This window comes from Pundamilia nyererei, unplaced genomic scaffold, assembly GCF_000239375.1.
Source record: "Pundamilia nyererei isolate P.nyererei 1_Seehausen unplaced genomic scaffold, PunNye1.0 scaffold00045, whole genome shotgun sequence".
Classification (NCBI taxonomy): domain Eukaryota; kingdom Metazoa; phylum Chordata; class Actinopteri; order Cichliformes; family Cichlidae; genus Pundamilia; species Pundamilia nyererei.
In genome coordinates this window covers 1795256-1814254 of record NW_005187446.1, presented here as the reverse complement: position 1 = coordinate 1814254, position 18999 = coordinate 1795256, and the positions used below count along the sequence as shown (strand labels likewise).

At 39.9% G+C, this 18999-nt stretch overlaps 1 protein-coding gene across 8 annotated transcripts; it reads right to left on the bottom strand.

The window, feature by feature from the left end:
• Positions 1–1735: 1735 nt before the first annotated feature.
• Positions 1736–18531, bottom strand: epn1a (epsin 1a). Of its 8 annotated transcripts, none has more exons than XM_005731968.2 (15): positions 18214–18531; positions 17652–17701; positions 17449–17494; positions 13889–14049; positions 13509–13610; positions 12975–13133; positions 11518–11646; positions 11067–11187; positions 10805–10962; positions 10567–10638; positions 9291–9374; positions 7781–8060; positions 6982–7146; positions 6504–6746; positions 1736–2313 (listed from the first exon to the last, which is right to left on the bottom strand). In XM_005731968.2, exons 5-15 carry the CDS (start codon positions 13575–13577, stop codon positions 1847–1849), a joined length of 1947 nt encoding a protein of 648 aa, XP_005732025.1. In that variant the 5' UTR covers positions 13578–13610; positions 13889–14049; positions 17449–17494; positions 17652–17701; positions 18214–18531; the 3' UTR covers positions 1736–1846. The 8 variants fall into 8 exon arrangements, with proteins under 8 accessions (XP_005732025.1, XP_005732022.1, XP_005732024.1 ...); XM_005731965.1 differs by having other exon boundaries at positions 18437–18531; XM_005731967.2 differs by lacking the exon at positions 17652–17701.
• Between the last annotated feature and the right edge of the window lie 468 nt (positions 18532–18999).

The following is an 18999-nucleotide window of genomic DNA, read 5'->3' as shown; positions in this document are numbered from 1 at the left end:
TCACTCTTGGTTGGAAGCAGTGCTTAAACAATGGAAAAAACACAAACTTTGTCCAAAACCTCTCATGTTTAGCTGTTTTCCACTTTTTCTTTGGTCATTTTAGCCTTTTTGGCCAGGGTGAAGGGAGTATCTGCCATCAAACAAGAAGACAGCCGCATGTAACTACGACGGTGTTTGCTAGTTCACCTTACATGCATTAATGCACTCATTTCCCATTTTCCTACTCAAATAATGAAACAAGATTTTAGTCACATTGGAAGAACGAAAAAGCAAACGACATTTCGTGTTTTTGTTTTATTTCATAAATTTCTTCTGATTTTTTTCCATTTTACTTTTCAAATGTGAATGTTCACAGTCAACACCACACAAAATTCCACCTTACCCGATAAAAGAGATATTCTTCTTGTTGATATAAAATAACAATAAATTCATCAAACTAAATTAAAAGAACAGCATGAAAAGCATATTGTCGAGTCCCAGTTTTATCTCCTTCCATTTGCTGAAATAATTGTCTTTTTTTGTTTATTTCTTATTTTTAAAGAAGCATCAGTTGCCGTCCCTCTCCAAAGGAAAGGGGGATGAAACACAAGGACAGTGCTGCTCTGGGACACCTGCATGCCAGGAATCCCATATGAAATGTGTGATTAAGAAAAACTGCTTTTAATTACTGAAAAGAAGAGTGTGAAATATGATTGGCAGGGAAAAAACAAAACAAAAAAACAAAGGTGACCCTTACAACACCTCATTTGAAATCCCCACATTACATCTTATTATTACAACTTCCAAAAGCAAAAATAATCAATGTGGATTCTTCCTTTCTGAGTCACTGAAATGAGATCGGACACGGGGGGAAAAAAATGGAGACAGACACATACAAAGACATGAACATTTGAACAATTGCGTACTTGCACACTCAAAAATGAGCATTTGTGTTCTCATTCGCACTTTGCCACACACACACACACACACACACACACACACACACACACACTTTCAACGAACATCACTCCCTCCCTCCCCTCATTGGATCACAGATGTCAGAGCTCTTTAGGTTTTGTACAGTAACCAGGAAGAAGCAGAATAGGGAAAAAGGGGGGAAAAAGGCATTTGATCTAGATGGCATCATCACACAATCCTCCTTGTTTATTTGTTCCCAAAAAGTTGGAAAAAATAAATTACATTTACCATTAAATTAAAAGTGAAACAATTTGACCACATTGTGCCTGAAATGTTAATGCAGGTTGTTCAGCCCGTATCTCAGTCTACAGTTCATTAAAAATAGCTCTTCATGCACTCGTTTCATTTCAGTGATTCAGTGTTTGTCTTCATCCTAGAGGGAGAGAAGAGGAAGAGGCAGGTACAACAGTTTCTTTGTCCAGTTTGTTAGTGGCTGTCTCCTCATCCTCCCTCTCTCCCAGTGCAGTAATGTTAGAATAGAGACACTACTGAAAAAGCCTCGAGGTATCACAGACTTACCTTCATTTCAAGACAGGACTGAAAGGACCAAAAATGAAAAACAAAAACAAATACATGAAGTACGATACAGAACAGAATTAAAACAAAATAAATAGATCTCTATTTCCCACCCGTAAAATAACCCGTGAAATGAAAGGACTAAATAAACGAAATAATTATTCTGAAATGAAATAATGCTTTCAAAAAAGGAAAAGATGAAACATTTTTTTGATTTCGTTTTTTTTGTTTGTTTGTTTTCTTTAAATATAGAGATGTAGACATTTTTCTTTTTGGACACAAATTGCATTGGTGGGGGGGGGGGGGTGACTGAAGGGGGCAGCAGGTATGACAGAGGAGGCTGAAAGGTGAGCCAAGTAGTGGTGACACTTCCTCAAAGAAGAAATGGGTTGGTGCTTGTGCCCGTCGTTCCTCCACCTCCCACTGATCCTCCAGCACCCATCACCCCTCCTGGTCCTGTGGGCCCACCCAAAATCAGCTGAGGAGGTGGTGCGACTCCGGGTCCCATCAGACCTGAGCCTGGGGGTGCCATTGGGGAGAGCCCGCTGTACGGCATGCTCATGGGGCTGGGCTGCATCATGCCCAGGCCCATTCCCGGAGCCCCCATTCCCATACTCATTGGCACCATGCCCATTCCTGGTTGCACCATGCCCAGCATGGGATTGGGAGGCACAGGACTGGTGCGGAGGCCGCTAAGGCCGAGTGAGGAGGGCTGAGGTGAGATGGAGGTCATAGGAGGAGCCACCCCAAAAGGGTTAGATGATGCAGGTGTTGGAGAAACCCCCCTACTGGAAATGGTACTGCCCGGAGTCACTGCCATGCCAGTAGCAGGAGATGAACCTGGGACAGAAGAAACACGTACACGGGATAAATCAAAGTTCACTCGTCTAACACATTTTTAATTTAATGTTATTATTAACATTGGCACAGTTTAATGTGGAGCTGGAGGCTGTGGAGTTGTATTAAACATGCAGACGATCTGTTAACGTAGTCTGATACCAGAATGGTTAAATTACAAATACAGCTTTCTAAAGGCTGACGGCAGCTGTCATATTTTACATGGAAGGAACAACTTGCAGCAGACAGAGTGAGTCTAAAGGGGGGCAGGGGTGTACTAGACCATATTCATTACAAGGCTTTCATAACATTTTTCAGATTGAAAGTGAAATGATATTTTAAAAAAAATTATTTAGATTGCATTAATATTTAAAATAAAAAATAAAAGTTTTTTTCATGAGCCATTAAACTGACCCGAGGGTTGTTAGGTTGGTCAGTGAATTATTGTTAATATTAATTAACGTCTATACCAGGGGTCGGCAACCCTGGGCACGCTTGCCAGCTGGGTTAACTGATGGCATGGCCATAAGTGGACTGGCCATCGGGATACCGGACATTTGCTTGATGGGTCAATGGTGATTTTTCATTTTTATGGGCCGATTATTATTATTTTTTTGTAACGGCATAAACAATGAATGGTGGTGGATTGGCCAGATGCTGGCCGATGTGTAAAAATAACTCAGTTGTTTGGTGGTTGCTGTGGCAGAGGATCCACAGAGGCCAGCAGGTGGATGAGCGAAAGGGGAAGCAGGAGGAGGAGAGATCCGAGGCGGCCGCCGGTCCGAGTGTCAGGTGAACTGAACTTCCGGTAAGAAGTTATGACCTGCAGTCTATCTGGGTCAGATATAAACCAAGTTTAGGTGTAGTTTATTTTCGTTGGGCTTACTTTTTACCGTCAGTTACAATAACGCATACTGCGTACTAGCTAGCATGACTGAGTTTCTATACAGCTGGGTGGGTGCTATGATGTTACTGATAGTGAACTTTATTTTATTCATAAGGTTAGTTAGTAGAGAAAAACAGAATCGTCTCGTATTCAGAGAAAATATTACACGTTTCATATGGAGCTGAAAAGAAACAAAGTTTGTCCCGTAAAGACACAAAGCTGGAGTTATTCTGGGTCTATACGCTGCACAGCTGCCTCTTCTCTCATTCTCTCCCCCTCCCTCTCCTGTTGCTACTCCAATCATGAAACTGATCAGTGATCGGCTTTTCTCTCGTTTGTTTATCGCCCACTTTGCGCCAGAAAGAGGAAACCGCCGGATGTCGCGCTAAACAACAGCAGCACGTTTAAGCTTGATCAGCTGTTGTTAGAATTTATTTAATATTAATTTCTAGGATCAGCTGATGTTTGCTGGAGCCACAGTCATAAAAGCTGCTGGTCATTATGTCGGTTTGGATATCCTAGTGAGAGGGAAACATGAAGATGAAACCAGGAGATGTCCTTACTGAATCATCAGAGCTGAACAGGTGATGGAGAAACAGGTTTACCTTTTAGGTGACATGAATGAGTTGAAGGGAAGTTATGAACTGTTTCTGAGAGACAAATAACACCAGGATATCCTTTTCTACAGCTGACAGCTGGTAACTGTGCAGGGGCGGGTCTAGCAAAGTTTTGTCCAGGGGGTCAGGTAGGGCATTAACAGGGAAAGGGGGGCACAAAGAAATACTTCTTTCTTATTCTCATTTAAAATGTCTAGCTTTTAATAAATAATTATCTGAAGCTTACAACCAAAGTTTTCATCTGACCTAAAATGTATAGAAATCATGCATATACCAACAAGACAGCGTACATCACTGTTACAACAGCGTTTGTTTTCATTCAAAGGCTTTATAGCTTTAACATCTGGTGGGCCGGTCTCTGGTCAAAATGCCCGGGCCGATTTTTTGTCCGAGTCCAGCCCTGGGCACGACATGCAGTGAATTAATCTGAGAAGGTGCACTCAAATAAATGGCCGGGCCAGCGGTGCACATCGCAAATTAGCTCACATAGACACAGTAGTTGTGCCGCTTCTTATTGATGGTATCTTAGCTAACAACCCCAACTACCAGATTCAACTTGTAATTGGCTAAAAATAACTTAGCCTACCGGTGAGAGGGACGTTGCTAGCTTTCCACATTCTGACACTTCAAAAGCTTCAGGAGCTGTCTGCTCAGCGCAGCATCAGCACCACGGAAATACATGGCTACCTCCGTAGAATTCACAATAGGTTTTCTGGACTTTCAGGTGTATGGACCAATGTTTTCTTTTCTGATCAAACCAGAAAGCTTTAATGAGCAGCTGGATTTGTCTCGCATTAACTGGCTGAGTTAATGCCAGTTAATGCAACATTGAAATGCAGCTGATTGAACTGGAAAGCTTGACTCTGTGGGGGTCAAAGTTTGCAGAACTACGAACGCAGCTGGAATCCACAGCTGTGCGTGTTCATGGAGCTTGCATTTTCACCTGCTGGACATCACTACCTGACAGGTTTAACTGTCTTCAGAACATTGCAGAGGTCTTATTGACAGATTTTGGCTCTACATACTGTATCTGTGTGAGCAGATTTTCTCTCACACGAATAGTGTCCTCAGGTAGCCGTCTGAATGCTGGACACTCGGAGACCTGTGTCTCTGAGTGGGAGACCAGAAATCACATTAACATGTGTGTCTCTGCATTAACAAACATGCCATATTGGCCCAGTTTATTTTTCTTATCATTGTTGTGAGGAGACCATAAATAGCATTTGCATTTCTGTTGTACAGTTCATTTGCTGTTATGGAGTTCTTGTTATGGATAAAAAGTGTCTGTTTTTTGTTTCAAAATAGCTGATAACTATTCGCTGATAGCTGCCAACATCTACAAACAAATATAATTTTACAAAGTGGTTCTATATAGTGTGAAACTGTTAATATAGAGCGTTATTAAATTTATTGCTAATGCAATCATATGGCACATTGACTTCTGAGGAAAGTTTAGACGGTACACATCATCAGAAAGGTTGCCTACCCCTGGTCTATATCATAACATCATCCTTATTAACATCAGAAAGCCTTTAAGGCATAGTAAAGATACATTTTTACTGGCTTAGTTCACATTGCATATATATCTTAATATATCTGGCTATGATCTTTCACAGTATTTGAGATTATTATATATTTTTTGCAATTAAGAAAATGTTTTCTTTAAAAAACAACAAAAAAACAAACAAACTAAATGTGAATATGGCACGCACATACAATTAAAAGGGTTGCGTTTTGTCTTTGCTTTGCTAACAGACGTTTTATGGAATTCATTTTTAATACATTGCACTTTCTAAAAGAGCAGTTCATTCTGAAACTTCTGTGTTTTTTGCCATTATTGTCTGTGTTTGGTCGGTAACGATGTGTGGATTGTGATTAAGAAGAAGTTTCTTGTTATCGAATCAGAAAATGCCACAAACGTTATTTGTAAACCACAATAATGAATAAAAGAATGGAGACAGTTTGACATCTCCGAGTTAAAATCTCGCAGAGAAGATTAAATCAATTTTCGCCATGTTAACCTAGAAGTTTTAAAATTTTAGCAAACAGAAAAGCAAAACAATATTTTGGACTTCAGCCTGGTTTCTGCATGTTGATCAGATATTATGATATTGTGACATGTGCATGAAAGTGAGGCAAATGCAAAAAATTAAAAATAAAAATGAAGAGACGGGAGCTGAATCAGTAAACTGATCGACCAAATTAATCAGAAACCACTGTGATAATCATTTTACATCTTCATTTTGTTTTTATTTCCCTGACAAGCATGTTTTAAATTCATTTTTCATCTTTCAAATAAAATACTCATATTTTGTTTCAGTCCCACAAAATAAAGGTGGAAACGCAAACATTTGCTCTTACATTTTACTTTTACAGTTACTCAAATTTTAATTTTACATTTAAACAAATAAGTTATATATTTTCTACTGATTTATTAACTCAATGATTTTCTTTCCTTTTTCAATTTCTGTAAATGCTTCCATAGGCTGATAAAAGGTACGCCCCTAAAGTTTGCAAAGCCCCATTACACAGCAGTTTCATGTTAATGTCAGTCATTTTCATATAAATGCTTACAGAAATTCATGAATATTCCAGGCTCTCCCTAAATACGAGTCACAGGAATTCAGCGAGACTGAATTTGTCTTTCTGGACACAAAACGTCGAGCTCATGAAGTTCAGCTGTAACTAACCTGTGTTCTGAAGGAAGGGGTTGTGTGCTGATGAGGACGAGATTGAGGGAGGCGGTGGCTGTTTGGGTTTGGGTTTAGACGGCACCAGAGAATCGAGATCCACCAGTGCTGCGTTGGGGCCGAGGAAGGACTCGGGAGTCTTCCGAACAGGAAGTGAAGAACCAAGAGAGGACAGGTCAAAGGGTACCGGTGAGCCTGTGCTGTCAGCGCCTGCTCCTGAAGATCCTAGTTGCTCTGGATCTCCTAAGCGAGGTAATGAGGAGCAGAAAGAGTAAATCAGACTCTTAAAAACGCACTCATAACAGCAAAAAACAATATCCGAGTACATACTCACACAAAGGAGGATGAAATGTTAGACAGGACAGCTGCTGAGTGCATGCATTTGGAAATTTGTGTGCAAAATATGTCAATTCTGTTTACAATTTTGCGCCAGAACCCGAGCATGTGAGAGTTCACGTAGTTTTAAGTGTCAATGTACCTGTGCCGTTAGTGTGTTTGGCGGAGCCACTCCAGATGTCAGAGGTGATAGGGTCAGAGGCAGGGACAGGCCCGTCCTTTGCCCAGGGGTCTACTGGCCCCCCGGAGGAGGAAGTGCTGGGAGGCAATGGAGGACCCCAGGGGTCAGCACTGGGGGGGGTCACAGCTACAGGGGAGGGAAGGACACGCAAGGGAGGGGAGGGTTAACACAACACCTTACAGGTACAACTCACAATAAGGCGGGGACAGGAAGCTGGGCTGGGCAACAACAGAGGTGTTTCTCTCTCCTCAACCTCTCCATTGTTAACTTTCCAGGAGGACTGATGCAACTGACAGCCACATTACTTACTCCTAAAGATAATCTGAAACTTATCGGAGGTAAAGGAGAGATAAGAAGCAACCTTATACATTTAAAAATAAATAAATAAATAATAGATAAATAACTGAAAAAGGCATACAGAGGGCAAGAGAAGAGAAAGCTCTGGTTGAGACAGCCACAGTCAGTCCTGAGTAAAAACAAGAGGATAAAAATCCCTGGTTTAGACACAGAGGGGGAATGGCATGCTTGCTTTCATCACTACAAAGAGAAAGCATGTATAGACGGATGAAAAGATCAGCTATGACAGCATGGTGACATGTATGAGGGGAAATGCAACCGTGGAGTGAAGGGGAGAAAAAGTCTCCACATCCTCTTTCACCCACAGAGACAAGGTTCTGTTTTAATCACCAGCAACAAGTACAGTCCCACCCACCTGACTGCCGACAGAGGTCAAACATGACCACGGGTCGAAGATCCTTACCTGAGCTTCCCCAGGGGTCGACGTTGTTTACTTTGTTGGACGATTCACCCCATGGATCTGGAGGAGGAGCTATAACAGGCGGAGCTCCCCCACCCCAAGGATCAGAGCTTGTAGGGGATGTGGGTGATGCTACCCCCCATGGATCTGTGGTGGCTGTGCCCCACGGGCCCGAGGCGGCAGAGGCAGAAACTGTGGGTAGAGGTGAGGGCCCGGCGGAGCTCACGACAGGAGCAGCAGGGGTCCCCCAGGGGTCCACAGCACTCAGCTCCATCAGAGCGCTCTGTACAAGAGAACATTTAATGAATTAATGCTTGCACAGCTGATGGACATCGTTACACACGTTTCACTATGCCAGCACATTTATCATTTTCTATCAGTCTTATTAGCCTGTTCTCTCTCTCGGGCATTCATCAATAGTGCTGATGAGATGTAAAACCACAGAAGGAGAATTGTTGGCATCTCTCCTCTGTCAGCACCAACTTTTCTTTTGCTGTTTTTTGCACATTTTTAAAATTATTTATTACTTGAGTTGGGACTTAAATGAAAGTGATTTCAATGTTTGTTTCAAAAGTTTAGTTTTCCAAATAGTTTAGGGAAGTAAGCCTTAACCAAACTGCTCACTGTGTGGGCGGTTAAAGGCCTTCTTCCTCTCCATTGTTTTTGCAGAGGCTTCCATTTTTCTTATGCGTGTTTGGTCTTTTTAAGCAACTATTTTACATGAATAAAATTGGGATAATCTCAAATGTTGGCTTGTATGAACCAAGGATCAGGGGAGTAGAACCTCAGGTGACATTCTGAGGTTAGATAATAGTGTTCTGATAAAGGAGAAAATTGAAAATTAGTAATATTAATTAATTTATTATTAAAAATAATAATAGCTGTTAGTTATGCTTTGAAGACCATCTGCAGTCTCAACAAAGATGCCTTTTTGGTGGAAAATTCTGGCAACGGCTGAACTGATTTTTATTACTGTAGAGGAGAAAAAAACTGAATGAAAGCACAAAGGTATCTCACATTTCAGAGAATGATTAATGTGTCTTAAGCTCTGAAACTTGAAAGACCTGAAGGGTTGTGTAACACTGAGGAGTAGCTTTGGACCCAAAGCTTTCTTACGAACGAGCGGATTATTGCATCAGTCATGATAAAATCTACGCACTGTGCATTTTATGGAGCACAATGTGTCTCCCCAGTACAATGAAAACATTGTGTGTTTCCAAGCTTCATGCAAATTTGAATCCTTAGCAACACTGCTTACACATGAAGTCAAATAAGACACCTGATAATGCTTTCACGTACCATCTGCTTTTTTCTTTTTGCTGAACAGTCCATCTGTATTTTACCAACACTTTTAGTATCTGAAAGTTTTCACTTCAAGTCAAGTCACACTTTGTTAATCAGACACGCAGCTAACAAAGCTGAATTTACTCATGGAGACACACACAGACCCAAGTAAAGCAGATGATCCAATGCAGCTTATCTATATTCATTAAAACAAAACAAAAACACCCACCTCTTCTGGTTTTGGTTTCTCCCTCTTGCTCTCCTCAATAGCCATCTGCAGTCTCAGGTCATCACCTCTGCGCAGCCGCTCCTCCTGCCAATCACAAACACACAATTATATCCATCAGCAAACTCCAAAAACGCACCACAGGCACAGATTCATTAAATCCACACTGAAGGTCAGTATGAGCGAAAGAGGAAACCCTAACCTTTAATCATGATTCAAAGGCAAAAGATAAGGCTGTTCACACAATGTGTGTGAAGAGCTTGTAATTTTTACACAGCTTAACACAATTTAGATTACAAGCGCTGTCACGCGGCATCCTAAAACTGAAGACGGTGGCAGGAAGATGTCTTAGACATGGGTAGGCAAAACGGCTCCTGAGAGGGAGGATACAGGTGCAAAAGCAGCTGTGGTTCGTTTGTTTGCTATCAAATGCTGCCATGGTGAATACTCCAACTGCTGTGTGGGTTTTAACTGCCTGCACCAACAATGGTATCAGTTCGGTAGCTGCGCACAGCAGAGCTTCTTTATCACCTGAAGGACAAAACTTTTATAGTAGAAATAGAAAGCCTTTTATATGAAATCAATAACAATTAATTTCAGCTCAGATGGAGATCTTGAACATCAACTTAAGATCCTGCCTATTGCCACCTTTATTCTAACACATTTCACTGAGGACCGACAGCATAACACAGACTTATCTGCAAGACAACAGATCGTCTTTAATGCCAGTAAGCAACATTAACATTAAATCTGAAAGGCTAAACTAGTCTAGTTTTACAGTAAGTGCAGGACTGCAAACACTTGATGCAGACAAACAAGGTTAGCACTCAGTAAACACAGAAACAGGAAGTTACAACAGCAGGAGGGTGTTAGAGGTTAGGAAAGAAATGTTTCAAATCAAGACTAGGGTTAAGTGCATGCTATCAGAGACGGCAATGAGAAAGAAAGAATAATCAATACTTGCAAGCCACTCATTGTTAATAAATTATGGCAAATATTTGCAAGTGACATGCAAATTCTAGATGGCAGATGATTAATTTGTTAGGTGCACGTTTTTCTTGCAGTTTTAACACATCTTGATGAGGTTCTGAAAAGCGCCTCTTAGGATGCGACTTTTTAAACTGAATTACTGCAACAGGATTACTGCAAATACGAGCATTAATTCTTTTTTTCTTGATCGATCAATACTTGACATTTGCTTGAGAAATTCCATTTGACAGAAAGACAGATAGTTGATGACTGGCTCTCCAGCCAGCTGGACACACTCTCTGCCCCTGACCTGTTGGTGAATCTCTTTGCTGAGTGTGAGTGCATAGCGGAGCTCTGCATCCTCCAGAGGGTCCGTGCTATTCTGGGGGAGTTCAGGGGTTAAATGGTGAGAGCAAAGCTAGGTGTGCTGCATGTACAATATTTGTAAAGCCTTTGTGTACATAAGTGACGTGTACATTAGACTGACTGCAAACTTATCTGAAGTAAAGGACCAGTAAGCTTAGCTCAACAGGTCTACTTGGTGTTACCTGCTCTGCCTCTTCTTTACTCATAGCCAAAGCCAGCTGGAGCTGCAGATCTTCTTCTCCAGAGCTCTGTGGCCAAGCCTGCTCACTATCAGCACCCCCAGAGTGTGAGCCCAGCGACAGGCTGCCCCCCAGGCTGGGTGCTGAGGGGGCTGAGGAGGCTAAAGTGGAGATAAATATGCACAGAAGGGACCAAACCCTCTTATAAATACTGCAACTGTGACCACTGGATCAGTCTGTTAACTACTTAGAGTAGGTGTCTCACCACTGGAGGTCTGTGCCATCTTCTCTTTGGTTTTCAGGGCGTGGATCCTCTCCTCTCTTAGTCTCTCTTCATCTTTTAACAGCGTCACCAACTGTTTGGCTTTCTCTCGAACATTCACACCCTGGAAAAACAAAGCGAACCACTGTTAATTTAATACATAACATAAAACAGATACAAAATCAAGTATAAAAGCAGTTACTTACACAGCATACCGTATTGATTTAAAAAATGTTTTAACTCAAGCAAAGCTCATTTATCAACAACCAATAAAACTTTTATGGCTGGCTTTGTGTAGTTGCACAACAGGTCAGAGACACCTAGTCAAACATGCTGCTTGTAGTTTAGTCAAGGACGTTTTACAGAGTGCGCCTGCATTCCACAAACGTGGACTTTAATCACCACTGACTTCTCCTTTCCATTCAGCTTTGAATGCATGGGTGTGTCTGTGTACCTGGTCTTTGCCATCTCGGTCTATGTACTGGAAATCCTTGAGGGTCTGGACTGCGTAAATGTTCTCTCGGCACTGCTGGGCAACACGTTCTGAACCAGTTTTGATCAGGTACTCCATAAGAGTCATAGCCTAGAGAAAATGGAGAGAACTGTAAATTTTCAAATACAAAAATTCCCAAAAAGAAAATAAACATCTTACACACAAAAATAAAAACAAATATTTGAGCTTTCGGTTTTTAAATCCCACACATAATTACTGACCATCTCTGTACTACAGACATAACTACGCCATGGATTCCCATCCAAAGCCCCAAACCTTTTTAGGTGGCAATTATTCCCTGCTGCAGACACTCAGACATTGTGGATAAGTAGTTATTCCTGGAAAACTTTTTTTTAAAGGGCACATAGGTAGTGCACTCTTTGGTAATGTCCTGTAAACAAACCTGCGCAGTCATAAAAAAAGAAAAAAGAAAAAGAAAAGAAAACAGAACTGCACACAGCTTCAAGCAAAATGTCTGATGGGAGACTTTTTGTTGCTTGGACCCAAGCAGCGCACTTGCAGACACTGAAACTACAAAACATCTAAGGGTGATGTGGCTACCAAGCAGTTTTTTAAAGACTATGGCTGTGCAATTAGGTGAATCTTAATTTCGGTTTCCACGACTTATTAACACAAGCTGATTCTGATAGAAAGATTATTATTCTGCACTCTGTTTTGGACATTCCTTTCCTTTACTGTAACCTCTATATAAAAGTCCACATTTACTTCCAGCCAGGCAGCAGATTTAGTTTGGTTCACATTTATTTCTTTATTTAGTTTTTCAGTTGAATTAAAGTTAATGGAAATACACTTGTATAAAAGACATCATTCTTCTTTTACGTTTAGTCAGTCGATTTTTGCAAAACCAAAAATTAATTGTAATCTTACTATTTAATACAATAATTGTGACTATGAATTCTCCTATAATTGAGGCACTTTCCTTCCAAAGGTCTGTAAGAATTGTGCCATATTTTTACACATTTCAAAAAGGCTGCGTTCGCCACTGTCAGCTTTTACCAAGGCACCTAATGAAGGAGGGGTGGCATAAATACTATGTCAACCAATAGTCACAGTGGTGCTCTGTGTGTGTAAATACCACGAGATTAGTATGAAAATAATACTTGCAGGAACATTTTGGGTCTCTCGGTTAAGCAAAAAGACAGAAATATGCAGAAAAAAAAAAAAAAGGTTGCACACTGCAAGGTCCCAGATTCGCCCTTTTTACTAAACCAGATATCTGATGAACTGTTCCAAACAACTTACTTTTAAATATTCACAATTTAAGTAGCATGCTTTATTTCCTTTGGATGAAATAATGAGATAATGATATGCTATATTTTGGAGTTTTCCCATTGTGTTTACGGTCTTGTGTTTAATCTGTATTGTTATTCCCCAACTTCACTTCTGGACTCACAAACCTTGTACACATGTCTCCAATTCTTGCCGTGGTCATTGAGGCGCTTCCACACCATGCTCATGATTTCCGAGAAGGCCACGACATTGTAGGTAAGATCAGCGATCTCTGACATAAGGGAGCTGCTGGGGCCCCATGGGTCATTCGACGTTGCCTCCCTAACCTGGACACAAGAACACACAAAAGGGATAAACCATTAATTATTCCACTCAAACCAACTGAGATGGGAATTATTTCAGACATTACTTTGTGACATGTTGGTGCACAGTGTTCTGAGTAACAAAATAAATTCAATCAGATCACAAGCTGTAGAGAATAATGAATGGGTACGATATGATTCGATTAGCTCATTCTCTACATAACAAGGGGAAGAGTGAGGAGGTTCTCCAAAGAAATATTAGATTATCGGAATCCGCATAATCTCATCATCTGTGTGGCAGAGATGCATTTGCTACACTTAAGTCCTAGATACAAAATGGGAATGTGTGCAGAAAATGAAACAGAAGAAGAAAAGCCAGCTAAGAAGCCAAGAGACAACCTTGATTTCAGCCTCTGAATAGTTGTGGACGATGTTCTTTACTTGTCGCCGTAGCGATGAGGTCGACATGGCAACGGTCTGGCCACTGAGCTCTGTTGAAATCTGAACAGCAGATGGGCAAGACGAAATGTAAAGTATAGTTAGTACAATACAAATAATACAAGTTTATTTCCAGCGCACACAAATCAACAAGACTTACAACCAATAAAACAACCAGCAAGAAAGACGATGAAGACTTGAAATACTCGTAAGGAAGTGTGCGTATACAAGAGTCTGAAAGAAAGAGCAGCAGACTTTAAGAAGAACAATCAGTGAGTGGAAGATGGCATTGGTAACCCAAATCAGCATCAAACGAGGAATAAAGACAATATCATGCACACCTGTTACACAAGACTGATGCAGGAAAAGGGTCTCTCCTCTTGGTATATTGCCGTTCCTCTATCTTGGCTGCCACTCATTCATGGAGTGCTTTGTCTCGGTTTGTCTGTTTCTTCCCGTGGCAACATTGGGTCCCAAAACCACAGACTAAGGGGGATGAAAACTAGGGAGCAGGATTGAGATTAATGTAAGTGTAAATGCATTGTGACTTGGATACTTCTGCTACAGCACAGCGAGCAGCCTTAAACTTAATCTGTCACTAAATCTAAAGTAACCATTTATAAAAATTTTAAAAAACAAAAGGACAAAGGAGATATTCAGCAACAAATATCACATGATCTGTTGCTGATCCACACATGCTTCACAGAGACACAACTTATCAGTTACAAGCTTTTTCTCTTATTAGAGCAAACAGCTTAAAAATAGGAATGCAGTCATTTTAAATATGACCATCTGACTGAAAGCTAATACAGGTTGTCTTTTTATTTACTTGTCAAGTGAAGAGAAACATTACAATCTAACTATAAATAATTATTCAGTGAGTTTTAAAGTCTGTTTTCTCTTCTTTACATCTTCTTTGAAGATTTACCCCAGGCCAAACTGATAAATAATGTTTACTGACAATGTTAAATTCCATCTTTAGAAGCAAAAAATAAAAGTAATCAGTAAAAAGAGCAAGAAAGCGTGAATGAAAACAAAGTAAATTTATGACAGAAATGTAGCAGTGAATTTAACTGGATGCGATTTTACAGAAAAAGATGGCGTTCACACTTTCAGGCAAACCATTTTGGCTCCTCAACCTTGATTCCTTAACAAAGTCAATAATTTAGTTTTCACATCTAAACATCTAGGCAACTTCCAGCTTCACACACCAGACTAAATTTATACAAGAGTTGCACTAAGATAAATATTTTAGAAGGGATCCGTTTACTTAACTTCAGGTACTCTAATCATTACACTGCCACAAACTTTAATCTTGAACCCATATTTGCAGGCCTCAAGAGCAGAACCACGGATTATTAAAAACAACATATCATCAACCAGTGCTGACACTAATCCGAGACAGAGTCACGTATGGATGTCAAGAAAATGACACGCATGGTTAAAACAAACTATAAACTTGAGACGGATTTTAAATGAGTATTTTAATTCGAAGAGATTGATACCCACAAGTGTGGGAAACCTTATGGTGCAATAACGTATAGTTTCTGTTTTGCAACACCACTGACAGTTCCTGAATTTGGTCTAAGAAAAAAAACCAAAAAACCATGGACTTATTCTGTTTGCTGATGGAGAAAGAAAAAACGCACACAGAATGATTTTTGTGGATCAACAGCACATCCCTCACTACCTGCTGAGCTTTATTTAGTATCCGATTGCTCACGCATCAGGTTGAAACACTGTTGCTGACCAGATGCAAGCTCTCACTGCCACAATCTGCATTTTCCTTGCGTAACAGATGCTACCTCAGCTTGTGCCACAAAAATACAGTCAGGTCCATAAGTATTTGGACACCGACAGAAGCACTGAAGGGGCTAGCAACACTTTTCTGATGTGAACAGAGGCAAAATTACAAAAACTATCACTCTCAAAACACTTATGGATCTAACTGAATAAAGGCAATAAAACAGATCAAAATAAAGGAAGCACATTGTCTTTCCTTTATAATATATTAAATATCAAATTTTCCCCACCCACTGTATGAGGACCTTCCCCCAGGTGGCAAACCAGCACTGGCAAGAAACATTGCCGCTCTTTCCGTTTCTCCAGATTCAAGCAGATCCTTCTTCATACTGAACCAATAAAGTAAAGAAACTGACTTCTACAAACAGCATGCTGGTTACAAACTTGAGATTAGTTAAAGAACGAAAGAAAAATACGATTTTAGCTCTGACTGCTTGTTACTTATTAAAATAAGTTGTAACTTGCAGTAATAAATCAACCTGCTGACAATGTTTAAAGCAGTGGTTCCCAAATAGTGTGGCTGGATAAAAAAAATGATTACTGTAACTGCACAAGAAGTAACCAATGAAATTCAAATGTACTACATTAGTTGACATGAAATGACCTGATTGAGAGTGAGGAGGATCAAATTTGCACAGTGGTAAAACTGATCACTTTTTTGTATAGAGAAAAACACATACAACCACTTCAAGATCAAGAACTGTTAGGAGGAAAAAAAAAATACGAAAAAATATACTTTTTTATAGCTTCAGCTGGACTGGGATGTTAATAGGCCTTTATTTTCTGAGAGGTATTAACAAATGTGAACGCTGTGCCACACAAGCAAGACACACCTGAAAACCAGATCTTGAGAGAAACTCCGACTACTAAGTTGCATGTTTGTGGAGCTTACTGGAGACCAAAAAAAATAAATAAATAAAAATTGTAGGTGTCACACTTAAAAGTGTTTTCATCTGACACAACAGCTAAAACAGTCATTCACACCATTTTAGCTGACATAAAGGCTAGTTTCTGCAGATATAAACACTGGTTTAAAGTTTGAAAACTGCTGGGTCATTCCATCACAAAACAAAGTGGGCCTTCTGCTCGAACATCGCAGATATCCCTAAAAATGAGATGGTCCAAAGTTTGGATTTATATTAATATATGAAATACTTCTCTAGCTTACACTTTGAAATTTGGGACCATGTTTGAATGAGCATACCTCAGCAAATATTAAAGATAAATACCTGAAATTTACTATATCAAATGATGAATTGGGATCTGTAATTTCAGACAAATACAGAGTATTTTCTAACTAAAATATGGAGGGGGAAAATGAAAGCCATCTTGTAAATTCCCATGTTTATTCACATACTGATAAAATAAAATAAAATAAAAAAATCACATTGCAAAAGCCAACTATTAATAATTTCTGAGTGATATATAATTTTTATTTCACAATTACACAAAATGAAATGTGTAGAGTATTGTTTTGACATGAAATTCTTAGTTAATTCATAATCCAAATATAGTAAATTTATAGTTTCCAGAGTTTCAACTGAGAAAATTTTGTTAAATACATGCATTTTCTTAATTTTCAAGACCTACTGCCCTGTATGACTCAGGTTAGGTTTAAAATATACAAAGAATATTAAAAATGCAGTGAAAATGTACAAAAAAAAGACAGGCACATTGGACAAGGTTGAGCAGAAAATGTTCTTAACAATTGGATGATTTAGGATGGTTTGGCCCCAGTGTCACGTTCAAAAATGCCTTCATCTGACAACACAGCTAAAACTGTCATTCACACCATTTCAGCTGTGTGAAAACCATTCGATTACACATTTTAAATGGATTTTAAATGGCACAAACTTAAAGCCTTTAGTTTGGATACTATATGAAAAACATAACCGTTCCAAAGATCATTAAGTGTTTTACATGAGCCTGACAGCTATAAGGGGTTCAGATTTGTAGGTCAGATAAACATGAGAACATGTTGCATAACTGAACAGAAAGCAACCATTGCAAAAGTCAGTTCAGAGACTCCTGAAGCCCAGTGCCAAAGTTCAGACACGCCAGCTAATCCGTGATAACCATGATAAGTGACATAACATACCTTTTATATAGCTCCTCTTCTCGGATATCGTCAGTCTGAAGCCACACTGAAGGGAAAAAGATCCCCCACCAAGTTTCATCAGAAGCACTACAGTACACACTTTATCAGCCTCAAGCGCCAAAAATACACAGATCTCTCACTTATATCACATACAGAACAAGCGATAAACGATCTGCTGTAGCGTTTATTTACTCATAACTCACGTCACAGGAAGCTGCTCTATATGAAGGATGGATTGTAAGGTTGAAGCCAACTAAAAAAGGCGAAAAGCAGGCATAAGTGTTAACTGATTTATTCCTCCTATCACTCATATCCAGCTAACACTGCACAGCCTCCCGAAGACGTGACCCCCACCCAGATAACGTTAACGACCCTGCCAGGCAGATGCTGAGCTCCCTGTCACACCTATTAAGATAGCAGGCTAACTAAATGACATGTTAGCAACCAAACTGTCATCTAACGTTTTTCTAGCTGCAAGCAAACGATAATGCCCGCTGTAAAATGGCACACACGGGTATTAAGCGAACATTTTTATGTCGCAGAGGCTTAATTTATCGACTAAAGCTGAGCACCAAACTCTCTTATTCCCAGCTAAGCTAATCGAAACTGTTTGCGATCACTTTGCTATCAAAAAGTCTGGGTGTAGTACTAACAGGTGCACGGAGGGGTTTAGTTAGGCACAAAAAAGCGGGGTAACTAAACAGAACGAGTCGCTCCTGTCCCAGCGCTGAATTACCCCAAAATCGATAAAAAGGTGAAGGTTACCTGCCACTTTGACTGATAAAAGAAATCACTTTGCTGCTGTTGCTGTTCGGACACATTAGCCAGCTAGCCTGGTAGCAGTTAGCTGTTGCTAGTTCGCTACTGACAGACCGTATGAGCTCCAGCTTCACGTCCTGCTTTGGGACACTACTGAATACACGCATTCAAGAGTCGAAAAAGGCTGACAACCCGGCACAATAAATATCTAAAATAAATGTCTACTGACCCTGCTGTAGCTTGAATGTACGAGGAGATGGCCGAATTTCCGCTTCCGTTCTCGCCTACAGGAAAGACCGCACCCCCTGTAGCTTTGTTTTCCTGTGATGGTAGTAGGAGACTCATGAATTATTAATTGAGATGAAATGAAAGTCTCAAATAAAGAGACATCGAAATGATTGTTTATTACCGTTTAATACGTAATACGGGGTACGTTTTTACATCTGAGATAAATTTCCTCTTTAATATTCATTTTGTGTCAAAGGGAAGAACTCACATCCTCTTTTTTGTCATTATTTTTGATTTGGGAGACGTTTGTTCCACGTTTTCCAGACTTCTCAGAGATTTAAAAAAAAAAAGATTTTGTGTGGCTAATAGAAAAGAAAACTGTTTGATACTATACAAGGTGTCTCTCTGGTTTCATTTTTAAAAATCCTAGATGAGGAACTCGTTTTACTATTGGCAAGAAAATGGAGAACTTGCCCCTGATTTTATATTTTTACATTGTGATAGGAGGTTTAATATTAGACAAAGATTACCCAAAGAAACACAAAATGCAGTTTTTAAATGATG

What these genes read in the sequence shown, in the direction of transcription:
- epn1a (XM_005731968.2), bottom strand. Translation starts at nt 13,577, where the DNA reads ATGTCGACCTCATCGCTACGGCGACAAGTAAAGAACATCGTCCACAAC. An exon ending in GCAAAGAGATTCACCAACAG is followed by an intron (nt 9,375 to 10,566) that starts GTCAGGGGCAGA and finishes TGTGATTGGCAG; the next exon opens with GAGGAGCGGCTGCGCAGAGG. An exon ending in CAAACACACTAACGGCACAG is followed by an intron (nt 6,747 to 6,981) that starts GTACATTGACAC and finishes TACCTCGCTTAG; the next exon opens with GAGATCCAGAGCAACTAGGA.